This window comes from Triticum aestivum, chromosome 3A (genome assembly GCF_018294505.1).
Source record: "Triticum aestivum cultivar Chinese Spring chromosome 3A, IWGSC CS RefSeq v2.1, whole genome shotgun sequence".
In the NCBI taxonomy this organism is placed as follows: Eukaryota; Viridiplantae; Streptophyta; class Magnoliopsida; order Poales; family Poaceae; genus Triticum; species Triticum aestivum.
In genome coordinates, this window is record NC_057800.1 from 561,662,477 (window position 1) to 561,681,415 (window position 18,939).

General features: G+C 44.6%; 1 protein-coding gene and 2 long non-coding RNA genes across 12 annotated transcripts; all 3 read right to left on the minus strand.

The window, feature by feature from the left end:
• Positions 1 to 7,537: 7,537 nt before the first annotated feature.
• Positions 7,538 to 8,562, minus strand: LOC123062228 (uncharacterized). The gene is made up of 3 exons (XR_006429591.1): positions 8,443 to 8,562; positions 8,318 to 8,358; positions 7,538 to 7,814 (listed from the first exon to the last, which is right to left on the minus strand). It is a non-coding gene; the product is annotated as an uncharacterized lncRNA (long non-coding RNA).
• A 346-nt stretch (positions 8,563 to 8,908) lies between these two features.
• Positions 8,909 to 10,224, minus strand: LOC123062227 (uncharacterized). 2 transcript variants are annotated; one of them, XR_006429589.1, is made up of 2 exons: positions 10,133 to 10,224; positions 8,909 to 9,253 (listed from the first exon to the last, which is right to left on the minus strand). It is a non-coding gene; the product is annotated as an uncharacterized lncRNA (long non-coding RNA). The 2 variants fall into 2 exon arrangements; XR_006429590.1 differs by having other exon boundaries at positions 8,909 to 9,271; positions 10,133 to 10,200.
• A 328-nt stretch (positions 10,225 to 10,552) lies between these two features.
• LOC123058642 (uncharacterized) lies at positions 10,553 to 12,179 on the minus strand. Of its 9 annotated transcripts, XM_044481347.1 has the most exons (4): positions 11,408 to 12,179; positions 11,239 to 11,301; positions 10,711 to 10,799; positions 10,553 to 10,580 (listed from the first exon to the last, which is right to left on the minus strand). In XM_044481347.1, exons 1-4 carry the CDS (start codon positions 11,502 to 11,504, stop codon positions 10,569 to 10,571), a joined length of 261 nt encoding a protein of 86 aa, XP_044337282.1. In that variant the 5' UTR covers positions 11,505 to 12,179; the 3' UTR covers positions 10,553 to 10,568. The 9 variants fall into 9 exon arrangements, 2 of the variants coding, with proteins under 2 accessions (XP_044337282.1, XP_044337281.1); XR_006427256.1 differs by having other exon boundaries at positions 10,557 to 10,799; positions 11,239 to 11,309; XR_006427252.1 differs by having other exon boundaries at positions 10,557 to 10,799; positions 11,391 to 12,179.
• Positions 12,180 to 18,939: the final 6,760 nt, after the last annotated feature.

An 18,939-nucleotide genomic window follows, 5' to 3' on the forward strand; every position in this document is an offset into this window, starting at 1 on the left:
GTCAGTTGAAAGAATGGATAGCGGCAAGTTTAGGTCTTGATACTGAAACACACACCATCGGTGTTCATGCATTGTGGACACGGTCAAGTTCAATAATTTACTTTTATTTGAGGCCGATAGAGTGAGACTCCGAATGGGTGCGGTGGTTACAAGGTTGTGAACGAAGGGGATGCAATCATGTTGCTTTAGTGCTTCCCGTCATGAAGGAGGTCACTGCACATGAAGGCGAGGGTGGCTACGATCCTGGTCATAGCAGTGTAGGGAGGCAGTTATCTATGTCAAATGTTGGAGAAGATGGTTACGAACAAGGACAGAGCAGTCAGGTAGAAGGAGGAAATACTTATGGTTATGAACCAGGGCAGAGTAGTCAGGTAGAAGGAGGAAATGCCGATGGTGATTACAATGGCGAGGTGGACGCTGACGAGGTAGATGGGCACATGCAGGACCAGATGGAAGAAGAAGACACCGATGTTGAAAGGGGTCATGTCGATGATTCTGACGAGTCAAATGAAGAAGAAAATGCAGAGGAGGTCCCGAATCCTGCATCCTCGAATCATGACTTCTCATCTGCAATGACCGTGAATGATGGACATGATTCAACCTGGCAATATCACCAGAACAATATTGCGACGGGTGCTATGTATCCGAACAAGCAAGCCCTGAAAGATGCAATAATTAACTGGGCAATGTCCACGCAAAGGGTTTTCACAGCTCAGGTGTCCAGTTAGAAATTCCTGACAATGGTATGCAAGAACGCAGATTGTCCCGCCAGGGTGCACGACTTTCTCCCTAAGTATGCCACAAGTTGGGTGATAAGTGACTTAGTTAATCACAGTTGTCTTATTCCCTGCATCCCTCAGGATCATGCCAACCTTTCATCGACGCTTATTGCTCGGTTGTTTTATGATGAGATAGTGCAGGGCAAAGCTATGGAAGTGAAGGCAGTCCAGACAAAAGTCTTCGCCAGGTTCAAGTACAGAATTTCTTATGGCAAGGCTTGGAGGGCTAAGCATGCGGCGCTTGAGAGGAGATTTGGTTCTTATTTTGATGCATATGACTCTGTTGTCCAGCTCCTCCACACCCTGCAGCAGCGGAATCCAGGCACCTATATCGATATCCAAGACATGTTCATGCCAGAGTTCCCAACTGTGAGGGTGCTGCATCGTCTCTTCTTCTCTTTCGGTGTATGCATCGAAGCTTTCAGGCATTGCCGACCGGTGATATGTGTTGACGGTACTTTTCTCACAGGCAAGTACAAGGGTCAGATCCTGACAGCCATAGGTCAAGACGGCCAAAATCAAGTCGTCCCACTCGCATTTGCTTTTGTGGAGAGTGAGAACATTGAAAGTTGGACATGGTTCTTCAGGCAGTTGAAAATATCAGTTGTGAAGGAGAAGCCCAATGTGTGCATCCTTCATGACAGGCATGCAGGTATACTCAGTGCGATAAGGACACTGACAAACCCAGGCCCTGAGGAACAAGTTCCATGGCAGGACTTGCAGAGCCGTTGGTGCATGCGCCATCTGGGGGCTAATTTCTTCTCGCAGTTTAGAAATAAGAACCTGATGAATCTGTTCAAAAAACTCTGCAAGCAGAACCAGTTATGGAAGTACAATTTGATACGCGACAGACTTAATGTGTGCACGCAGAGACACGTGAGGGACAGGAAAGCTGCAAGAGATGCAGCGGTGAGGGCACATGTTGAAGCAGTAGCTGCACAGTTGGCAACAGGAACAACGGCCGTGGAGGAGGAGCCTGTTGGGCTATGTGACCTGCCAGGCTTTGACCCACCTGGTACTAGGAGAAGGCTTGGGAGGTCGATTAAAACCTTCGAGCAGTGGATAGAGCATGAGCCTCTGGAGAGGTGGTCTTTGCTACATGACACACATGGAGCAAGGTACGGTGTCATGACAACGAACCTCGCAGAAACATACAACTTTGTCCTCAGAGGAAACCGGGCATTGCCACTTACAGCCATCGTTGAGGGTATTTTCTATGGCACCGTCAAGTATTTCAGAGATAGACGTCAAAAAGCAGAGCAGCATATCTTCAACAACCCGAATACACGGTACTGTGAAAGAGTCACGAAGTACATGGACAACAAGATGCAAAAAGCTAGATCACACACTGTAGTCGCCATCGGTAATCAAGAAAGAAGGTTTGAGGTCCGCTTAGCCAACAACAAATTCGGATGTGCAAATGAGTTGAGGACGCATGAGGTGAAAATTGGTAATGAAGCCTGGCCAACGTGTGAGTGCACATGCAACAAACCGAAATTGCTTCACCTACCTTGCTCACATGTACTTGCTGCTTGCGGGCAGCTTGGAATGGATGCAATATCGTTTGTGTCTCCATTTTTCTGAAAGAGACTGTCCTCAATACTTGGACATGTGAGCTGATGGGTTTTCGATCAATGGGTAATTTCAACAGCATCAACCCCGCTGAAAGGCGTTACATTCCAAACCCAGAGCATATGTGTACAAGTAGAGGCAGACGGCAGTGTCAGCGCATCCGGAATGATATGGATGAATCTGAAGCAGGAGGTCCGACTACGCAATGCATTCTATGCAATGAATTTGGCCATAGGGAAACTAATTTTCCCATGTTCGTCACTGGGCGTGGACGAGGCAACCGGGGAAGAAGAGGAGGTAGAGGCAGTAGAGGAGTAAGGGCGAGAGGAAGAAGCTAAGCTAGCAATAGTATGTTCTGAATTTGTGTTAAGTGTGGCACTATGTTCTGAATTTGTATTAAGTGTGGCACTATGTTCTGAATTTGTATTAAGTGTGGCACTATGTTCTGAATTTTTATTAAGTGTGGCACTATGTTCTGAATTTGTATTAAGTGTGGCACCATGTTCTGAATTTTTATTAAGTGTGACACTATGTTATGAATTTGTATTTAATGTGGCGCTATGTTCTGAATTTTTATTAATTGTGGCGCTTTGTTCTGATTTTTTTTATGTGCAGGAATGTTGGGAATGTGGTTGCTGAATTATGACATTGATAGGGGTCATCGTGGTGCGATATGGTATGAGCGCAAGCTTGAGCCTCTGGTCACTCGCACTCCTAAGGAAAACTGGATGATACACCCAGGATGGCTTCAGCGGTACGTGTTTTATTAATTTGCACACTAACATGCATATTAATGGGAGACACTAATTGAAATGTTCTCTGATGAAGGTTGAAATGGGCCGGCCTTTTACCTTTCGCGCGTCTTGTTGAGTCTATCCCGGGTGAGAAACAGATCTCCATCGACGGGTCCTTGCTGAGCTGCTTAGTCGACCGTTGGAGGCCAGAGACCCACACGTTTCACTTCTGATGGGGGAGAGATGGCTCCTACTCTGGAGGATGTGTCACTTTTGCTCGGACTACCGTTGGCAGGTCATGCTATAGGACCGTTGGACGCACCGGCTGGTTGGGAGCGAGCCCTTACACAACATTTTCATGGTGTTTTTCCGGATGCTCCGGATCCGGTATGGGAGCATCACGGACCTAAGTATGAGTGGTTGCTCAATTTCCGGGTAATTTCCCCAACTTCTTATCTTCAAGTTATCGTGCATATGGTTTTACAGAAAATAATTGTGGCTAACTAAAACTTTCTCTTTGCTTAATGCAGATCCAAAACTTCCGGGCGCCGTTGACTGCGGAACAGATCACTCGGAGCCTGGAGGCCTACTTAATGTGGCTTTTCGGCAAGGTGATGTTCACAGAGAACCATGTCACCACTATTAACGCGCTCTACATCCCTATGGCACTCGAGATAGCGAGCGCTCAGACGGCGGATCAGATCAGACAGAGGAGTTGGGGTTCGGCGGTCTTAGTGGCTACATACCGAGGTATGTGCAACGGTTGCCAGCTTACATCGAGAAAGCCAGCCCTTCTTGGATGCCCTCTATTCCTACAGCTATGGTCGTGGGAGAGGTTCTCTATAGGGCGACCAAATGTACGTGTTCGTGAGCCTATAGACGCCATGTTTGATGCTGACGGCATCGACATGCCTACTTTCGGTCTGTGTTGGACACGTCGCGAGGTATGCATCGTGTTATTGTTTAATGCAACTTTTTTCTGCAAAAGAGATAGTTTGATGCTAGCGGCTACTAACTTTTGTTTTCTGCAGCGACGCTTTTCTAGTGATCAGACCAGGAAGGCATACACAGCATTGAACGAGCAGTTCGATGCCTACAACGGGGTCATCTGGCAGCCCTACACGGAAGCAGCCATACAAGCGAGATACCCTGGTGGTCTGCCTGTGCTATGCACAAGGGACCGAGATTACTGTATGATAAAATCAAAGATCATCTTCGATGTCTTCGTCGAGGAGATGGCACAACAGAGGGTTATGAGGCAATTTGGTCTTCTGCAGTTGGAGCTGCCTCCCCCTATAGAGAACCCGGTGCCAGCACACATCCACAGGTATTAACTAGTTTTCAATGTTGCATTATCTTTCATAGTACTCCATTTGAAGCTTAGGTAATTGTTGAACACACACCACAATTTTAGGACGACAAGGAAGGGCATGACCAGGACAACTGCTGACTGGCTAGTTAGACTAGAGCCGTATGTTATAGAATGGGAGACAGCAAACACACATCTATGGCACGAGAATCACAATTTTGATCTCGATGAATTCAATCTCTATTTGCGGCGCTACATGACCGGAACACGATTACGCATCGTTGAGCACTCCCACCCAGAGGAGATACCGGATCCTACTCCGTCGGATATGTACCCGAGCTATGACACTTCGGGCTCTAGGCAGTACGCGGTAAGATATATTTTCTTTAAGTAATGTTGTCACATACTTTGACGTGCAAGAGACATACATTATTAATCGTCATGGAAATTTGCAGGCTACCTTGACACACGAACTCTACCAGGACGTGACCACCTTTGGACGATCACTATCGTCTGGACCTCTTCTTCAACACCGTCCAGTGCTATAGCCCTTCTTGGAACGAATTCAGAGCAAGATACAGACTGTGTACGAGGCTATCACGTGCACCCGGAGAACCGACGTTGTTCAGCACCAGCACCAGCAGCCGCGTCACTCCATGCACCGACATCAACCACGTCCACATCTAGCACATTAGCCGACAACCAGGCCACCCCGTCCTGACCAACCTGGCAGTTCAACGTGGCAGCAACCACAGCAATATGGTCCCACGTCGAGCTTCGTGTTTTCTCCACAGCCATAGCATCACAGTCCCTCGTCGAGCTTCGTGTTTTCTCCACAGCCACAGCAGCACGGTCCCTCGTCGAGCTTCGTGTTTGAGCCAGAGCAGCCGTCACAACTAGCAGGTAAGTGTCTTCATTTTTATTGTTTTCAATATTAATTGAGGCGACCTCATTCTTCATGACTAAATGTTCCATCGTGCAGGAGCCTACGGATATCATGCGTCTACTTCAGCATCACATGATACGTGGGGGAGTGATCAACATCCCGAGGAGAACATACATGCTCAGATGTCGCAGCACACCCAGTGGATGAACATGTATTAGACTCCTCCACCAGGCCCCACACAGGATACACAGCATGACTAGGGAGAGTCTGAAATTCCTCCTTGTAACATTAGGCCACCTAACAGGTTGGGATGGTCGCCGCTTCCAGATCTGCCTCCCCGCCAGGCCAGACGTCATCACTGACGCTTCCATCTATCAGTAGAGACATGACCATCTACTTATGTATGAGACTTATGTCTATTCTATGTATGAGACAAATGACTATGTACTTATGCATGAGACATATGCCTACTCTATTTTAGTACTCTGTTATCGAACTACAACATCATATTTAGATAGAACATAATGCTCGTACAACAAGACAGTATAAACAACTAGATAGAACTACATCTAAATTAACGGTACGTACGACTAAACTTACAACATACATCATAAAAACTACATGAAGTCATCATCGTCATCCTCCATCGACACAGAACTCTTGCCCTTCGAGGATGCAGAACTCTTACCCTTGGACAATGCAGAACTCTTGCCCTTCGAGGATGCAGTACTCTTGCCCTTGGACGATGCAAAACTCTTGCTCTTTGACGATGCAGAACCCGGAAGCGGCGGCATGAAGATATCATCTTCGTCCTCGCTCTCCTCAGTCCATAAAAATGGATGCTTTTCTGCAGTCCTTCTGAAAGTTTCACTCTCCGGCTCCACTACCTTCTTTCACCCTGCATGCAACCTAAGAAGTTCTATAGGTACCTCCTCATAGGTCCTTTCAGGCCACCCAGACATATGTAATTCGTGAGCCAACTCATTCATTATGGTGTCACTACCGGTGAGTTCGTCCCATGAAACTATCCTATTGTCCATCCTGAAATCGGTAGCTAGCCTCAGAAGAGTCCTGCTCATCTCAGGATGAAAACTACGATCGAAAGGATAATGGGACATCTCAACTACACTACACTGGAATGCTTATCCTCCTTTGTCTAAAGGGGGTTTTATAGATAGGGATGAGAAAATGGCGGGAAAGAATGACTGCGGTATGGCGGGAAACGATTGGCGGGAAACGATTGGCGGGAAAGAGTTGGCGCGAACATATGGCAGAAACGGGTGGCGGGAAAGAGTTGGCGCGAACATATGGCGGGAAACGGGTGGCGGGAAAGAGTTGGCGCAAATATATGGCGGGAAACGGGTTGCGGGAAAGAGTTGGCGCGAACATATAGCGGGAAAATATTGCGGGTAAAGGGTTGCGCGAAATACGTCATAGTTTATAAAAAATCCGGGGATCGTTCGGGACAAAAATGGTGACATGCACATGTCGGCCCACAGCAGGCCAATTAGTCCCTGTCGGCCCACAGCAAGCCAATTAGGCCCTGTCGGCCCACTACTGGCCGACTGGACCTGAACTGGTGGCCGATAGGCCAATCGGCTAGCTGCAAGCCGATAGGCCAATCGGCTAGCTGCAAGCCGATAGGATCTCAGTCGGCCTGCTGTGGGCCGACTAGGTCCACTCGGCCTGCTGCGGGCCGACGGTGTATTATTTTTGAAAATTATTTTTTGGACGTAATATTTGTGCAAATTAATAAAAAAATATTATTTAAAAAAATAGTAGGGGGCAGAGGGGGCGGCTGCCCCGAGCCTGCCTGATATTGATTCTCACAAAGGGAAAAAATGTAACTGATTGATTAATCGTCGGCTTGTCGCTCGCCATGCAGTCTTCTCGTATACTCTCCTTCCTAATTGGCAACGAATCAACCATGCCATGGATGATGGGGCTCGTCCATTCATCTAACTAGATGACTGGTTGCGCCAATGGCGCAAAGGCAGAGAGTATGCCATGTATTGAAAGAGTGTACATTAATATTATTCGGGCACATATTGAAACATATGAAAATAAGTACCTATTGCTGGTAGATAGATGCTTAGTGATGGTACTTAGTGTTCTAAGAAGCTTACGATTAATTATTTACAATGTTATTAGCAAAGAAAGTAGATAGTCACATATAGACGCTATGAAGTGATAAACATTAGACAGAGTCATCGCTCCATGTTTGACCATGGCACAAAAAGCAAGAGCGAGCTAAGCATTCAAAGCATGTGTATGAGATTGATTTAGAATCAACTTAAAGATACTTATATTCCATTACATGAAAGCTTGATGCTTGAAACAAAATATTCAGATCACTTGGTGATAGCATACATTGGCTTTAAAAGACAGATTATATTAGCATAGATGAATGGTGTATATAGTGCTTGCCCGTTAACCATTGCTCGAGTCTTATACCTGCCGTCGGCAGAAAGGAAAGAAGCTACGACCCAGGCGGAGGAACAACCTAGCCGCACACTACAGACAGGATCAGAGGCCTATAGAGGAACAAAAAGAATCAAGCGACTGTGTATAAAACAATAAGATGGTACACTTTATTAATTATTTTTCTAGCTGTTTTTCCTTTATCAACAAGCAGCACGTATTAGTTGGGTAAGCAATAACCAGGTGGTACACTTGATATTGGAACCCCCATACATTTATTATCTCTATTCATTCAAAGAACTAACCCGAGCAGGCATTGCAAGACTATTAAGAATCCGTATGAAACTAAGAAAAGTGGGCATCCTCTATAAACATGGATATCAACCAATGGCATATTTGCACACAATCACCCAGGAAGAAAACCACCAGGACAAGCATAAGTAAACAAGAACACATTTTTTCTAACAAGATATGAAGGAAAACCCATACAAAGCACGGCAAACATAATAGGTGAACCGTGAAACACATAGACATGCAACCTAGCCGCACCAATGCAGGAGTTCATGGCCTATATTATCAAGAAGTAATAAGCCAAGGCAATCTGAGCAGATCTAACCTTGTTGGTTAACGGCATGGTCGAATGAACCAACAAAGAACCTGCACAGGCAGAGAAACATGCAACGCAAAATGTTTCAGCTCACAGGCATTTCATCGAACAGGAGACGGCAGGAAAGATCTTACCATATCTTGCAAGAATAAAAGGGAAAGAAACCCATATTAGCTTATGAAAACCAAATGTGGCCAAGACTGCCGCATCCTCTGCTTAGGCGACATCCAGCAAAGCATAGTGCAGAACTGCAGATTCAGAACATGCAGATCATGTTATGTTAAATACCCGTATATATGCGCACATATATCACTTCTAAATTTCACCAGTAAGTCATGACAACAGTTTGGCATTAACAATAGTGTAAAAAATAGCAGGAAGCATACTTAGGCGACATCCAATCACGTAAGATTAGGTCACACTGTGATTTATTCGAGAAGGCTTACTGTGAATTGTAAGAAAATGAAATAAAAACCAGATACCAAATTGCTGCAGATGCACTCATGGTATAAACTCTGAAACATCAAAGTACTCAATTGATGAAATTAGAAAAGCAATACAGGCCCATGGTAAGCAACTTCAATTGTAAACTCAGTAGCATCATGAAATTAGAAGTCTACTATAGGAATAGAGGCCCATGGTAAGCAACTTCACACAAGGTAATAGTCCAGTAGGTCAATATGATTAAATGGTTTAATACACAATTTTGTATATCCGAATCAGATGGTTATCCCCTTCCTCATAACGAATGAAAACAATAACATAGAAAGTCAGAAATAGAGTGATTGCCAAGATATCGGTTGTTTGACCCCTGCTCCTCCCCTTGTGTTGGTTCTTTCTCTCATTTAGGGCATGCCCTTGCACCATATCAAACAACCTAAAATTGAATTCCACATGAGCTTGTACAACATAATGACAAGAGATGTGCATTCTCCTTCCAGTTGCCTGCACATTTGGAAACAACTAAACAAATCATCTGATTAGAAATTCCAAGCTGCTAGTCTACATTATGAAATAAGCATACATATAGTTAACTGACGACGCGTTTCTAAGAAATGGACCCCCCTGCAAGTTGCTTGCGCGTTTGGAACAGAACAAAACATCTAATGAACATTCTCAGCTGCTGGTCTGCACTACAGAATAGGTAAATATCGACTTGGGCTATACTCAGTTCAGTTTTTGGTCACAAAAAGCCAGAGTCGACTTGGGCTATACTCACTTCAGTTTCTGGTCACAACAAGGTACGTGCTTTCATTCAGTGCATGGAATATATTTAGATGGCCTCAGAAGCTCTGCGCAATCTAACACGATGACCTTGTCAACTCGCTAAATGAAAGGTTAAAAGTACCAATGCAGGTGTTAAACTGCAGAAAGAATGCACCAATCTCCAAAATAGTGAAAGGACTCTCATTATAAGGCAAAAATGGTCAAACTGTTATTGTAACACCTAAGTATTGCAGGCAGAGTTATAAGAGGGGTCATGAGTTGCTTTGGAAGCACGGGAATGGCTAAATAACCTGCAAAATCTGTAACAGACGCAAAACAATATAACTCTCAGAAGAAATTTTGCTCTTGTCCATGCGATAAATTTAAATGTAAAACATTTACAGTAAAGTCGACAGAAATGAGCAGGAATTTAAAATCTTTTATAAAAACTATACAGAACAAAGCAAATCCCCAGTTCAGTTCTACTCAAAGACAAAGATGATGATACAGATTCTAAGCTAGCTGGCACATCTACACAAAGAACCAACATGACAAATGCAAGTAAACCGGAGATAAATCTTCGGCTAAGATTGAAGAAAGAAAATATGATGAGCTCACCTTTGATCTGCATAGCACATCCAGGAATAACCAATTTCTTCCTTAATCGTGTGAGTGCCCAGGACAAACAATCTTCTAGTTCATCGGTGAGCAACCCTTATGAAGCTCCTACAAAGAGAAAATTTAGAATTTTAACCCAGAGCACATAGTCGCAGTGATTAAGCAAACTGGAACACTCTCAAATGCTTAGCAAGCTCTACTTCCAAGAACCATATACAAAATCAATGAATAGAAGGCTGAGTGAACTAAACAGACTTTGGTTAAAGCTGTCACACTACAATTAGAAAAGCATATCCATAGCAGGTGAACCTCAAAATTTATATACAGCCATGCTGACCGCACAAACGCACCAGTTCATGGAATATGTACCAAGACCTAATCAAGCAAGCCAATAGGAAACCTAACCTTGTTGGTAAACAACACACATCCAACAAAATCAACAAAGAACCTGCACATAGAAAGGAACATGGAAGAAAAAAATGTCTCAGCTCAGACACATTTTATCGAACAGGATTCAGGAGACGAGAAGAAAAGATCTTAGCTCCGAGTGCAAATAACCAACTGATGTGATCGCATACCCGAGCAGCAAGCCACCAATGAAACAAACAAGCCTGTAAATCCATCAGATTGCTGAAGAGGTAGGGCAGCAGGCAAGCTTCTGCTGTTGCTGGTTCCGACGACAAGCACAATGAGAGGCAACTTACCAAATACAATTAACAGCAGCAAAACCTGAAAAATAACATATGCTTGGATTAGGAAGGCACCATAGCTGCCAGTTGTTTGTACCAAGCATAATGAAACATCACCTTTCTAAAGTCAGGAAAAGGTAAACAAAAAATAGATTGGTAATGATATATATGTGTAGTACAGCACAGTATCAAGCAGCATAAAGTTACTGTCACAATTGCCATTCTTTCAGATATGATACTAACCTGGTAACTGAAAGCCAACCGCTGTCTAGTAATGCAGTTAAAAAGTAACTTGAGGATACTAACTCTAAAGTTCATTGCCGGGTTTTACCTATAATAAACCAACAATATAAACATGACTATCCAGAATAAATTTAGATATTCAGAAAATAAATGGAGCAAAAGAAAGTGACTAACCTGAACCCAACAGAACCATCGCAAGGCCTCCGGTTAGAGGAACGACCAGTCCAACACTTGCAGCTACAACACTGTAATGGATCAAATCGAAGAGCAGCAAAGCGTAAATTGAAAAGGGAAAAAGGAAAAGCATAAGGGATAGGCCAAACCACCCAGAATCCTTCTCGACCTTCTCTGTTGTGGGGCGACGGCACCGTGGATGGCCTTCTCTGCAGCCAGCGCTCCCCGTACGTCGAGGACAATGGCGACAGCGCCGCGCTCCACATGCCCAGTCTAGAGGCGGAGGGAGAAGCGACAGGTGCAGCAGTGGCGCGGGGTGGCCGAGCACGGAGAAGAAGGGGCACAGGGGTCACCGGCGGCGACAGGGGCGGGGAGACGCGAAGAGGCTGCTGCGGCGTAGGGAGAGCACGGAGCGTCGACCCGCTGGTCCACGCAGCTCCACACGCGCGGCGAGCTCCTGCTACTTCCCGTTGCTCGCCGCCCTGCCACGCTGCCGCATCCTCGCCAGCCCCGCGCGCTCGCGGTCGCCGCTGCCTGCTGCTGCGCGCTGTTGCCGCTGCCGCCCGCAGACGCGCCAGCCGCCCGCGCCCGCGCCGCCTCGCCAGCCCCGTGCGCTTGCTGCTCGCCCGCCCTTGGCCTCGCCTCCGGCTGCCGCTGTTCGCCTGCCACACCGGCCCCCGCTCGGCGCGCCCAGCCGCCCCCGCTCGCCCGTTGCCGCCGGCCACCCCGCGGTCAGACGCGCTCGGGCTTCAAGGGGAGGAGGAGAGTAGGAGGCGGAGCCGCGCGACCGGCGGCGTGCGGGGCTAGGGTTTGGAGGGAGGAGAGAGCTGAGATGGGAGGAGTGAGCCGAGGCGGCAGGAAGAGGAGAGCGGCGGCCAGGTCCTCTCCACAGGAGCGGTTGGCTTTTATACGCCCGGATGCGAAATGACAAAAATGCCCTCGGCGGCGCATGAAAATAACAGGCAGTGGCACGAGGGATTTAAAGGCGACGTGGCTGCCTTCGTTGTGACTACCACTCTAGCAGGGTTTATATGCTCAATTGTGAATTTTGGCTGTTGGGCGTGATTAGTGGAAGGAGGCAATGCGATTTCCAGATTTCCATCAATCTCCTCTTTAATCCAAATTTTCTCTTTCATTCGTTTCCTAAAGATCATCCTTGTACAGGTCTCTTTCTCACACTCCAATTTCTTGTATATTGACTGGGATTAGAAAAGACAAACTCGGACTTTTGTTCATCAAGCGTATGCAGCAGCAAAATCTTGCGATTTCTAATTTTTATAGCCATCCAGGTAACTTGTTTCATGCATTTCTTTAGCACTTTTATGCAATTAGCAGTGCTCTTAATTTTTTGTATCATATGTTTGTGTGCTAATTAGCAATCTCTACTCCTAATGGAGCAGTTGATAGTCTCCACCGGCCAATTTTCGTCCCACCTCCCCTGGTTTTTTTTGGTACTTCGTCCCACCTCCCGCTACCTACTGATCCCCCGCTTCTTCCCTCCCGACCGATAAAAAAAGTCAAGTTACAACGACGCCCATTGTGAACCGCGATGGTTGAGCGATAGAAAAACGACCTAAAAAAATCTACTACGGTTCACCTACGAAATTACACCTGATCGTACGATCCGAAACAGAACCCCTAACACCCGAAAATCGTCGTGCCCTCGATGCACTTGCCTGTCGCCGTCATTCGTCCCTATCGACCCTTTCTACACGCAGCTTCCGTCCCTTGGCCGCCGTCACCGCCGCTCAAACCCTTGACCGCCTTCACCGTCGGTCAATCCCTTCGACGCCGGGAGGGAAGTGCAAAGACAAGAAGATCCCGTATGATCCATCGCTGATCATCGGATCTGCGGGCGATACAGTGGAGTGGACACTATCTGGACCGGCGATTGCAAAGTCATGAAGATCCCGTATGATCCCTCTGAGTGCCCATGATATGGACCAGCGTGACCCTCCCAGGTTGGGCGTTTATGTATTTTAACCCTTAAAAATCCTATTGCTAACCCTTACAAATCTGGATCTCTACTCGGTAGCGTGGTCATACTATGGACTCCTGTCCACTCCTCGCCAGGTAGATTGAGAACCTGGAATTGAAAAATACAGGTTCTGTCACCATACAATGACTCTGAAAAAGGAAATTTGCACCTAACTGGCGAATATGCTGAGGCCATACCTGCTTTGGTCATTTTGTCAGCCCCAAATTCATTACTCTTTTTATGTGAATGCTCGCAGGTGGTGAGTCATCTCTTTGCCAGTGTCAGTAGAAGCATCAAGTGGCAACAGTCATCTCTTTTGCCGGTCGTATTGCAAGGATCTCATTTTACTTGCACATAACTAACACCCAGTTTTCTTGTAGGTGACTTCTACTCTAGGAGTTTGGGGCTGGTGACGGCCCTCGGAGACGGTGTCATCAGTAGCAGCATCTGGCAAGGATCTCGAGTTTGCAGCTCTCAACTGCAGAAGATCTCGAGTTTGCAGCTCACAACATGATCACATGCAAAAAGTGACACAAACAAAAGGTAGTTATGACACTTGAATCTAATAGGTTCGATGCAATAGTCAAGGTTTGTATGCCACCTGGAAAAATGACATAGGTGACCATCAGATTGTTGAATCTAATAGGTTCGATCACAGGAACCGGCTCTTTCGCCGCGCCAGGAAGTTCTGTTGATCATTTTGACATAGGTGACCATCAGATTGTAGTACATAGGTGACCACCTGATAACCTTGTTGAGATGATTTTGAGCTTGGGGAGCACCCTGATCTCGAGTTTGCATCTCAGAACTGCAGAAGATCTCGAGTTTGTAGCTCACAACAGGATCACATGCAAAAGGTGACACAAATAAACCATCAGTCTGAAGAGAAACAATAAAACTGACCAATAAACTACTTATACTATGAACTGATCCATAACTAATAATAAACCATAAGGTTGAGCTGAAGCTTCGCAAAACCTAATGCATTAACGAAACAGTAGTAGTACTATAGTAGGTGCAAGTGGCATATCTACAGGTTTCACCAAAGATCACATGAACCAGCTCTTTCACCGCGCCAACAAGTTCTGATGATCATTGGGATGCTATATATATCCAAGCCCTTAGTGATTAAATAACAGCATAAGAAAATTGCATGAGTATGCCAGTTAAGCAGTTTCGAGCTTGTAGCACCCTCATTGTTGTGCGGCTGCGCGTGTAATCCAGTCCTGCGCTTAAATCTCATCATGCATAAACACTGGAGCTAGAAGATTGATTGCAAGCATGCATTTTTTACTGTATAATACCATGAAAAGGGTTTGCTTCATGAAAATACAGTAGTATGACCAAATGATGAATGTATACGGTCCACAGATAAATGATCAAAGAGAACATCTAGCAGAGTTGAAGCCTCATCCTTACTTCACTTCAGACAAAGGTCATTAATTGTCGGTAATGTGTACTTACATAGGTGTGTATGGGTAATTCAAGAAGCAAGGTAGTTGATCATCAACCAGAAGAGAACGTTACTACGGGTATGCTGCATTTCTATGAGAAAGTACTACACATAGGTTATTTGCAAAAATGAACATTCGCAATCCTTTATTATCATGTTTTGCAGGCCTTAAAAGCGTGATAACTGTTGAATATAATACAACGGGCATGCTTATACCTATCATAATTTGCTACACATGAGTTATGTGCATTTCTGATATTCACATGCTTAATGCATAATGCTTTTCAGGCCTTACAAGCTCTATAATAGTTGAAGATAACAATGCAAGCATCATACCCGTAGCTCAAAATGTTGGGGAAAATTCAGCTACGGTTCCAGGTATAATGCTTGTGTGAATATTGTTGGGAATGTTGCCATGTAGATACGGCGTTTATATCATTGGCCTTATATTCATCCTGGTTATAACTCTACAGATGGATCAATGTCGTTTTCGGATGGAGAGCATAATGAGGCTTCGTTCACAGCTCCGAGTATACTAAATTTGGATTTTAGCACAAATTAAGATGGTACTCACTCAGTCGCATTACATCTGCCAAGATTGTTATAAACATATATTGTCACCTATATATCATTGATTTTCTTTTCCTACTGGTTACAACTCTACAGATGGAACAAATTCGCTACGGAATAAAGACCATCATGATGGTTCGTTGTTGGGTTCCAATAATCTAACTCGCGATTGTGGCACAAATGTAGATGGCCACAATAGTATTGGTATTGAGTCATTCATATTTCAAATGCCATTAGTGCACTTATGGGAAGTCACTTTCATTTACAACATACCGCAATTTTTTCATATTGGTAATCTATAGGCGGTGAACCTCCAAACGATGATATCGATGGTGCGACAAAGCTAACAGGTATTCCCACGCATGCTTATCTAACATCCATATTGACCTGATGTACAGATGGTGCGACAAAGCATTATGGGCTTTGTGTTTTATACTTTTGACATGATGCAGATGATATCAGATCCATAGATCTAAGTCATATAACAAAGGAACAGTTCAACACACAAAGGCGTGCAGCTTATCATAAGAAAAAAGTCCAAGACAATGTGTTATTGCAAGAGGTTCCACAGCCCTGCTTGTCGAAATCTGGTAAGTTGTTTAACAGCAGGTTGCTGACTAATATTTGCGGCATTCAAGTTTTGGAACTGTTTTCTTATATTTTGTGTCAATGTGACCTACATAAGTTTTAAACATAATCTTGCTACATGCAGTGGCTGTTTTTATTCACTAACTACCATATTTTTAATTCATCTTGTAGACCAGAGAGGACTTAACAACGCGTGGAGGCGGGAATCTTATCGCATGAGCAAGACAGAGGGTTTGAAAAAACAACAAATCAATGGCCACATTGTTCAACGTCGTACCCTAGGTGATATCACAAATATTCGTCAACCTAGACATGTGATCTCAGGTACATCAATTACTCATTGTTTATCAATTTTTCAGCTTGGCGTCCCCTTGGTATATCATAAAAGATTACAGACCTATCATGTTGAATCAGATGACTTGAATGTCACCAAAGATAATGCGGCAATAATGGAAGAAGATCGCAAAAGAGATCATAGAAACGCCCTCAGGAGAGCTTCTTATCGGAGGAAAAAAGAGCGGGTGTCTCCAAGAAGATAAACTCCGCGCCCTTAATTTATCTGGTAAGAATTAAATGTTCTAACCATTATCTTTAGTATCTTCAAGTCATGTCTTAACCATTAAATTTTTTTGTATGTTTTATTAACAATGTCTAACCAGACAACCCAACTAGCTCCGCCTATACAACATTATCGCATACTGATTCAGCATTTACTGCTACAACTATGGAGACATCTGGTCTGGTTAATGACAATGATCTACATGGCAATCGACTTGTGAATAAGATGTCATCAATGTGGTCAGATTATGTTTTACTCACTACATTTAAATTATGTCCTCAATGACACCAGACGTTGACGAGAATATACATGAAGAAACAACTCATATAACCGAGGAAGATCGTAAGAGAGATCATAGAAATGCTCTTAGGAGAGCATCTTATCGGAGGAAAAAGGATAAGATAATAGCAGATGAAAATCTACAGCCACTATCTAATTCAGGTAAATATGGTTGTTATTAATGCACAGTGCATACCTTCTCATACCAACAGTTGCTTTAGTTTCACGTTGACTGACAAATAATTGTTGTTGTAGAACCAACTTAATATAATTGATGCACAAAGCGTACCGTCATATGCTTGATCTTAATGCAAATTAATTATATTTGAGTACGAGAAGAATGTTCTGATATTCATTAGTCACTAAAACAAAATTGTTCTAATGATGCTTACACACCTTTTTTAATACAGCCACCGTTGATAGCCCTAACTATACAGACTCATTGCATGATGATGCAACATTGCCCCCTCCATCATTAGACGCCTCCGGTGTTACCCATGACAACGACCGAGCTAAGAGGATACAGAGAAACTCTCGTAGCCGAGCATGTTATCAGAAGAAAAATGAAGAACTAACGGTTGATGATAGAGAGGATTTGAATGAAAAGATACGAGGGAAGCGCGTGCAATGCCACAAAAGCATGTCGGTGATTGAGAAGGGGCAGTCAAGTGCTCAAAGGAAGGCCTGTTATGCTAAAAGGAAAAACACCCCGTGCAAAGAGTCCCTCGCACTCCCACGTCCAGACATTGCTAACTCAACAACTGATAGTCTCGCAATACCGCTCTCTCGGGCTGCCGAAGATGATTCATCGGATCGCGACCCTCCCACGGTCATGCCGAATTACGGTGTTTGCACCAATGGTATGTAACAGCTTTTGTTTGGTTCTGTTACTCATTCTCATCAACCTTGTTATGACATGATGCGGTATTTGTCACATTCTCCGCAATGTTAATGTAGACGACATCGATGTGTTCCCAAAGCCCATCATGGGCGATGAGCCGACACCAGCCGAATTGATGGATGAGGAGTACTACATGTATCGCGACCAAGGTATGGTCAACTCGGAACTTGGTATGCGTGGAGCTTTATTGTAATTGTAGTACTATGTGAATATTATTTTGATGATCATTTCAACGAATGCCTATAGGATCCGATAATGACACATTCGAGGATGACGAGTAAGCGAGCATGTCATTTGTTATACCTAGCGAGGTTGATCCATTAGACTATGTGTACACAAACATACCAGATAGCACCCACATCCTGAAGCTCGACGCAAACTGCAAACACTGCAAGGCCAGAAAGTTTGTGTCTAAGACGGACGGATTCTGCTGTCGCAATGGACAGATCGAGCTTAAACAACCGGAACCAATCCCAGAGCTTATGAGGCTATGGTCCAGCGTGGATGCAGATTCTAGACATTTTCGTGAGAACATACGGTTCTTCAACGGGCATTTCGCCTTCACAACCCTTGGCGTCAGCCTTGATGAGAACTACACAAACATGAAGTCTGGGGTGTACACATTCTGGGCACACAGAACCATCTACCACAATGTGCATTCGTTCAGGCCTAGCTCACGTCCAGAACATCTGCAGTTGTACTTCTATGATGACGACCCAAACATAACTCATCGTAAGGCGGCCACCAAGCAATTAGACCAAGATGTGGTGAAGAAGTTAGTAGACATACTTAAAGAAAACCCGTACTCCCAGCAATTTAGGAGTTTGGGTGCACACAAGGACAACCTTGATGATTATAGGATAGACCTAAACACCGATAAGAGGCTTGACCAAAGAAAATATAATAGACCATTGTCATCTGAGGTTGCTGCAATTTGGGTTGAGGGCAGCGACCTGGAAAAAAGGTTTGACCGGAGGATAACACTTTGTGGTAACAACAATGAAAGGCATAGTATACGTGTGTCATCCGGAGCATATGATCCGTTGTCTTATCCCCTATTCTATCCAAGGAGGGAACTAGGTTGGCATCCGAAACTACCTAAATGTAATGTTCCTTTGGAGGCTGTACTACATCCTCAACTGGTCCATGACGATGATGAGGATGCAGGTATGACGTCTGTGTCCCTTTTTGGTTCAAATAATAAATTATTTCTCAAATACGTCATCATTTTGATGCTATTCCATCATGTGCAGAGGGTAATAGCAGGTTGTGCGTCTCTGTCAGAGACTACTACTATTATATGCTGCAGACACGGCCTGCAATCTTCAATCCCATACTCTGTGGAGCATGCCTGCTGCAGCAATGGGCGGTCG

Bases quoted from the DNA above. Each gene is read 5' to 3' on its own strand.
- LOC123058642 (XM_044481346.1), bottom strand. From the start codon at position 11,504: ATGTGGAGCGCGGCGCTGTCGCCATTGTCCTCGACGTACGGGGAGCGC. The intron at 11,302-11,407 runs GTCGAGAAGGAT...ACAGTGTTGTAG, and splicing joins GTCGCCCCACAACAGAGAAG to CTGCAAGTGTTGGACTGGTC. The intron at 10,800-11,238 runs GTTAGTCACTTT...CGTCGGAACCAG, and splicing joins GATGGTTCTGTTGGGTTCAG to CAACAGCAGAAGCTTGCCTG.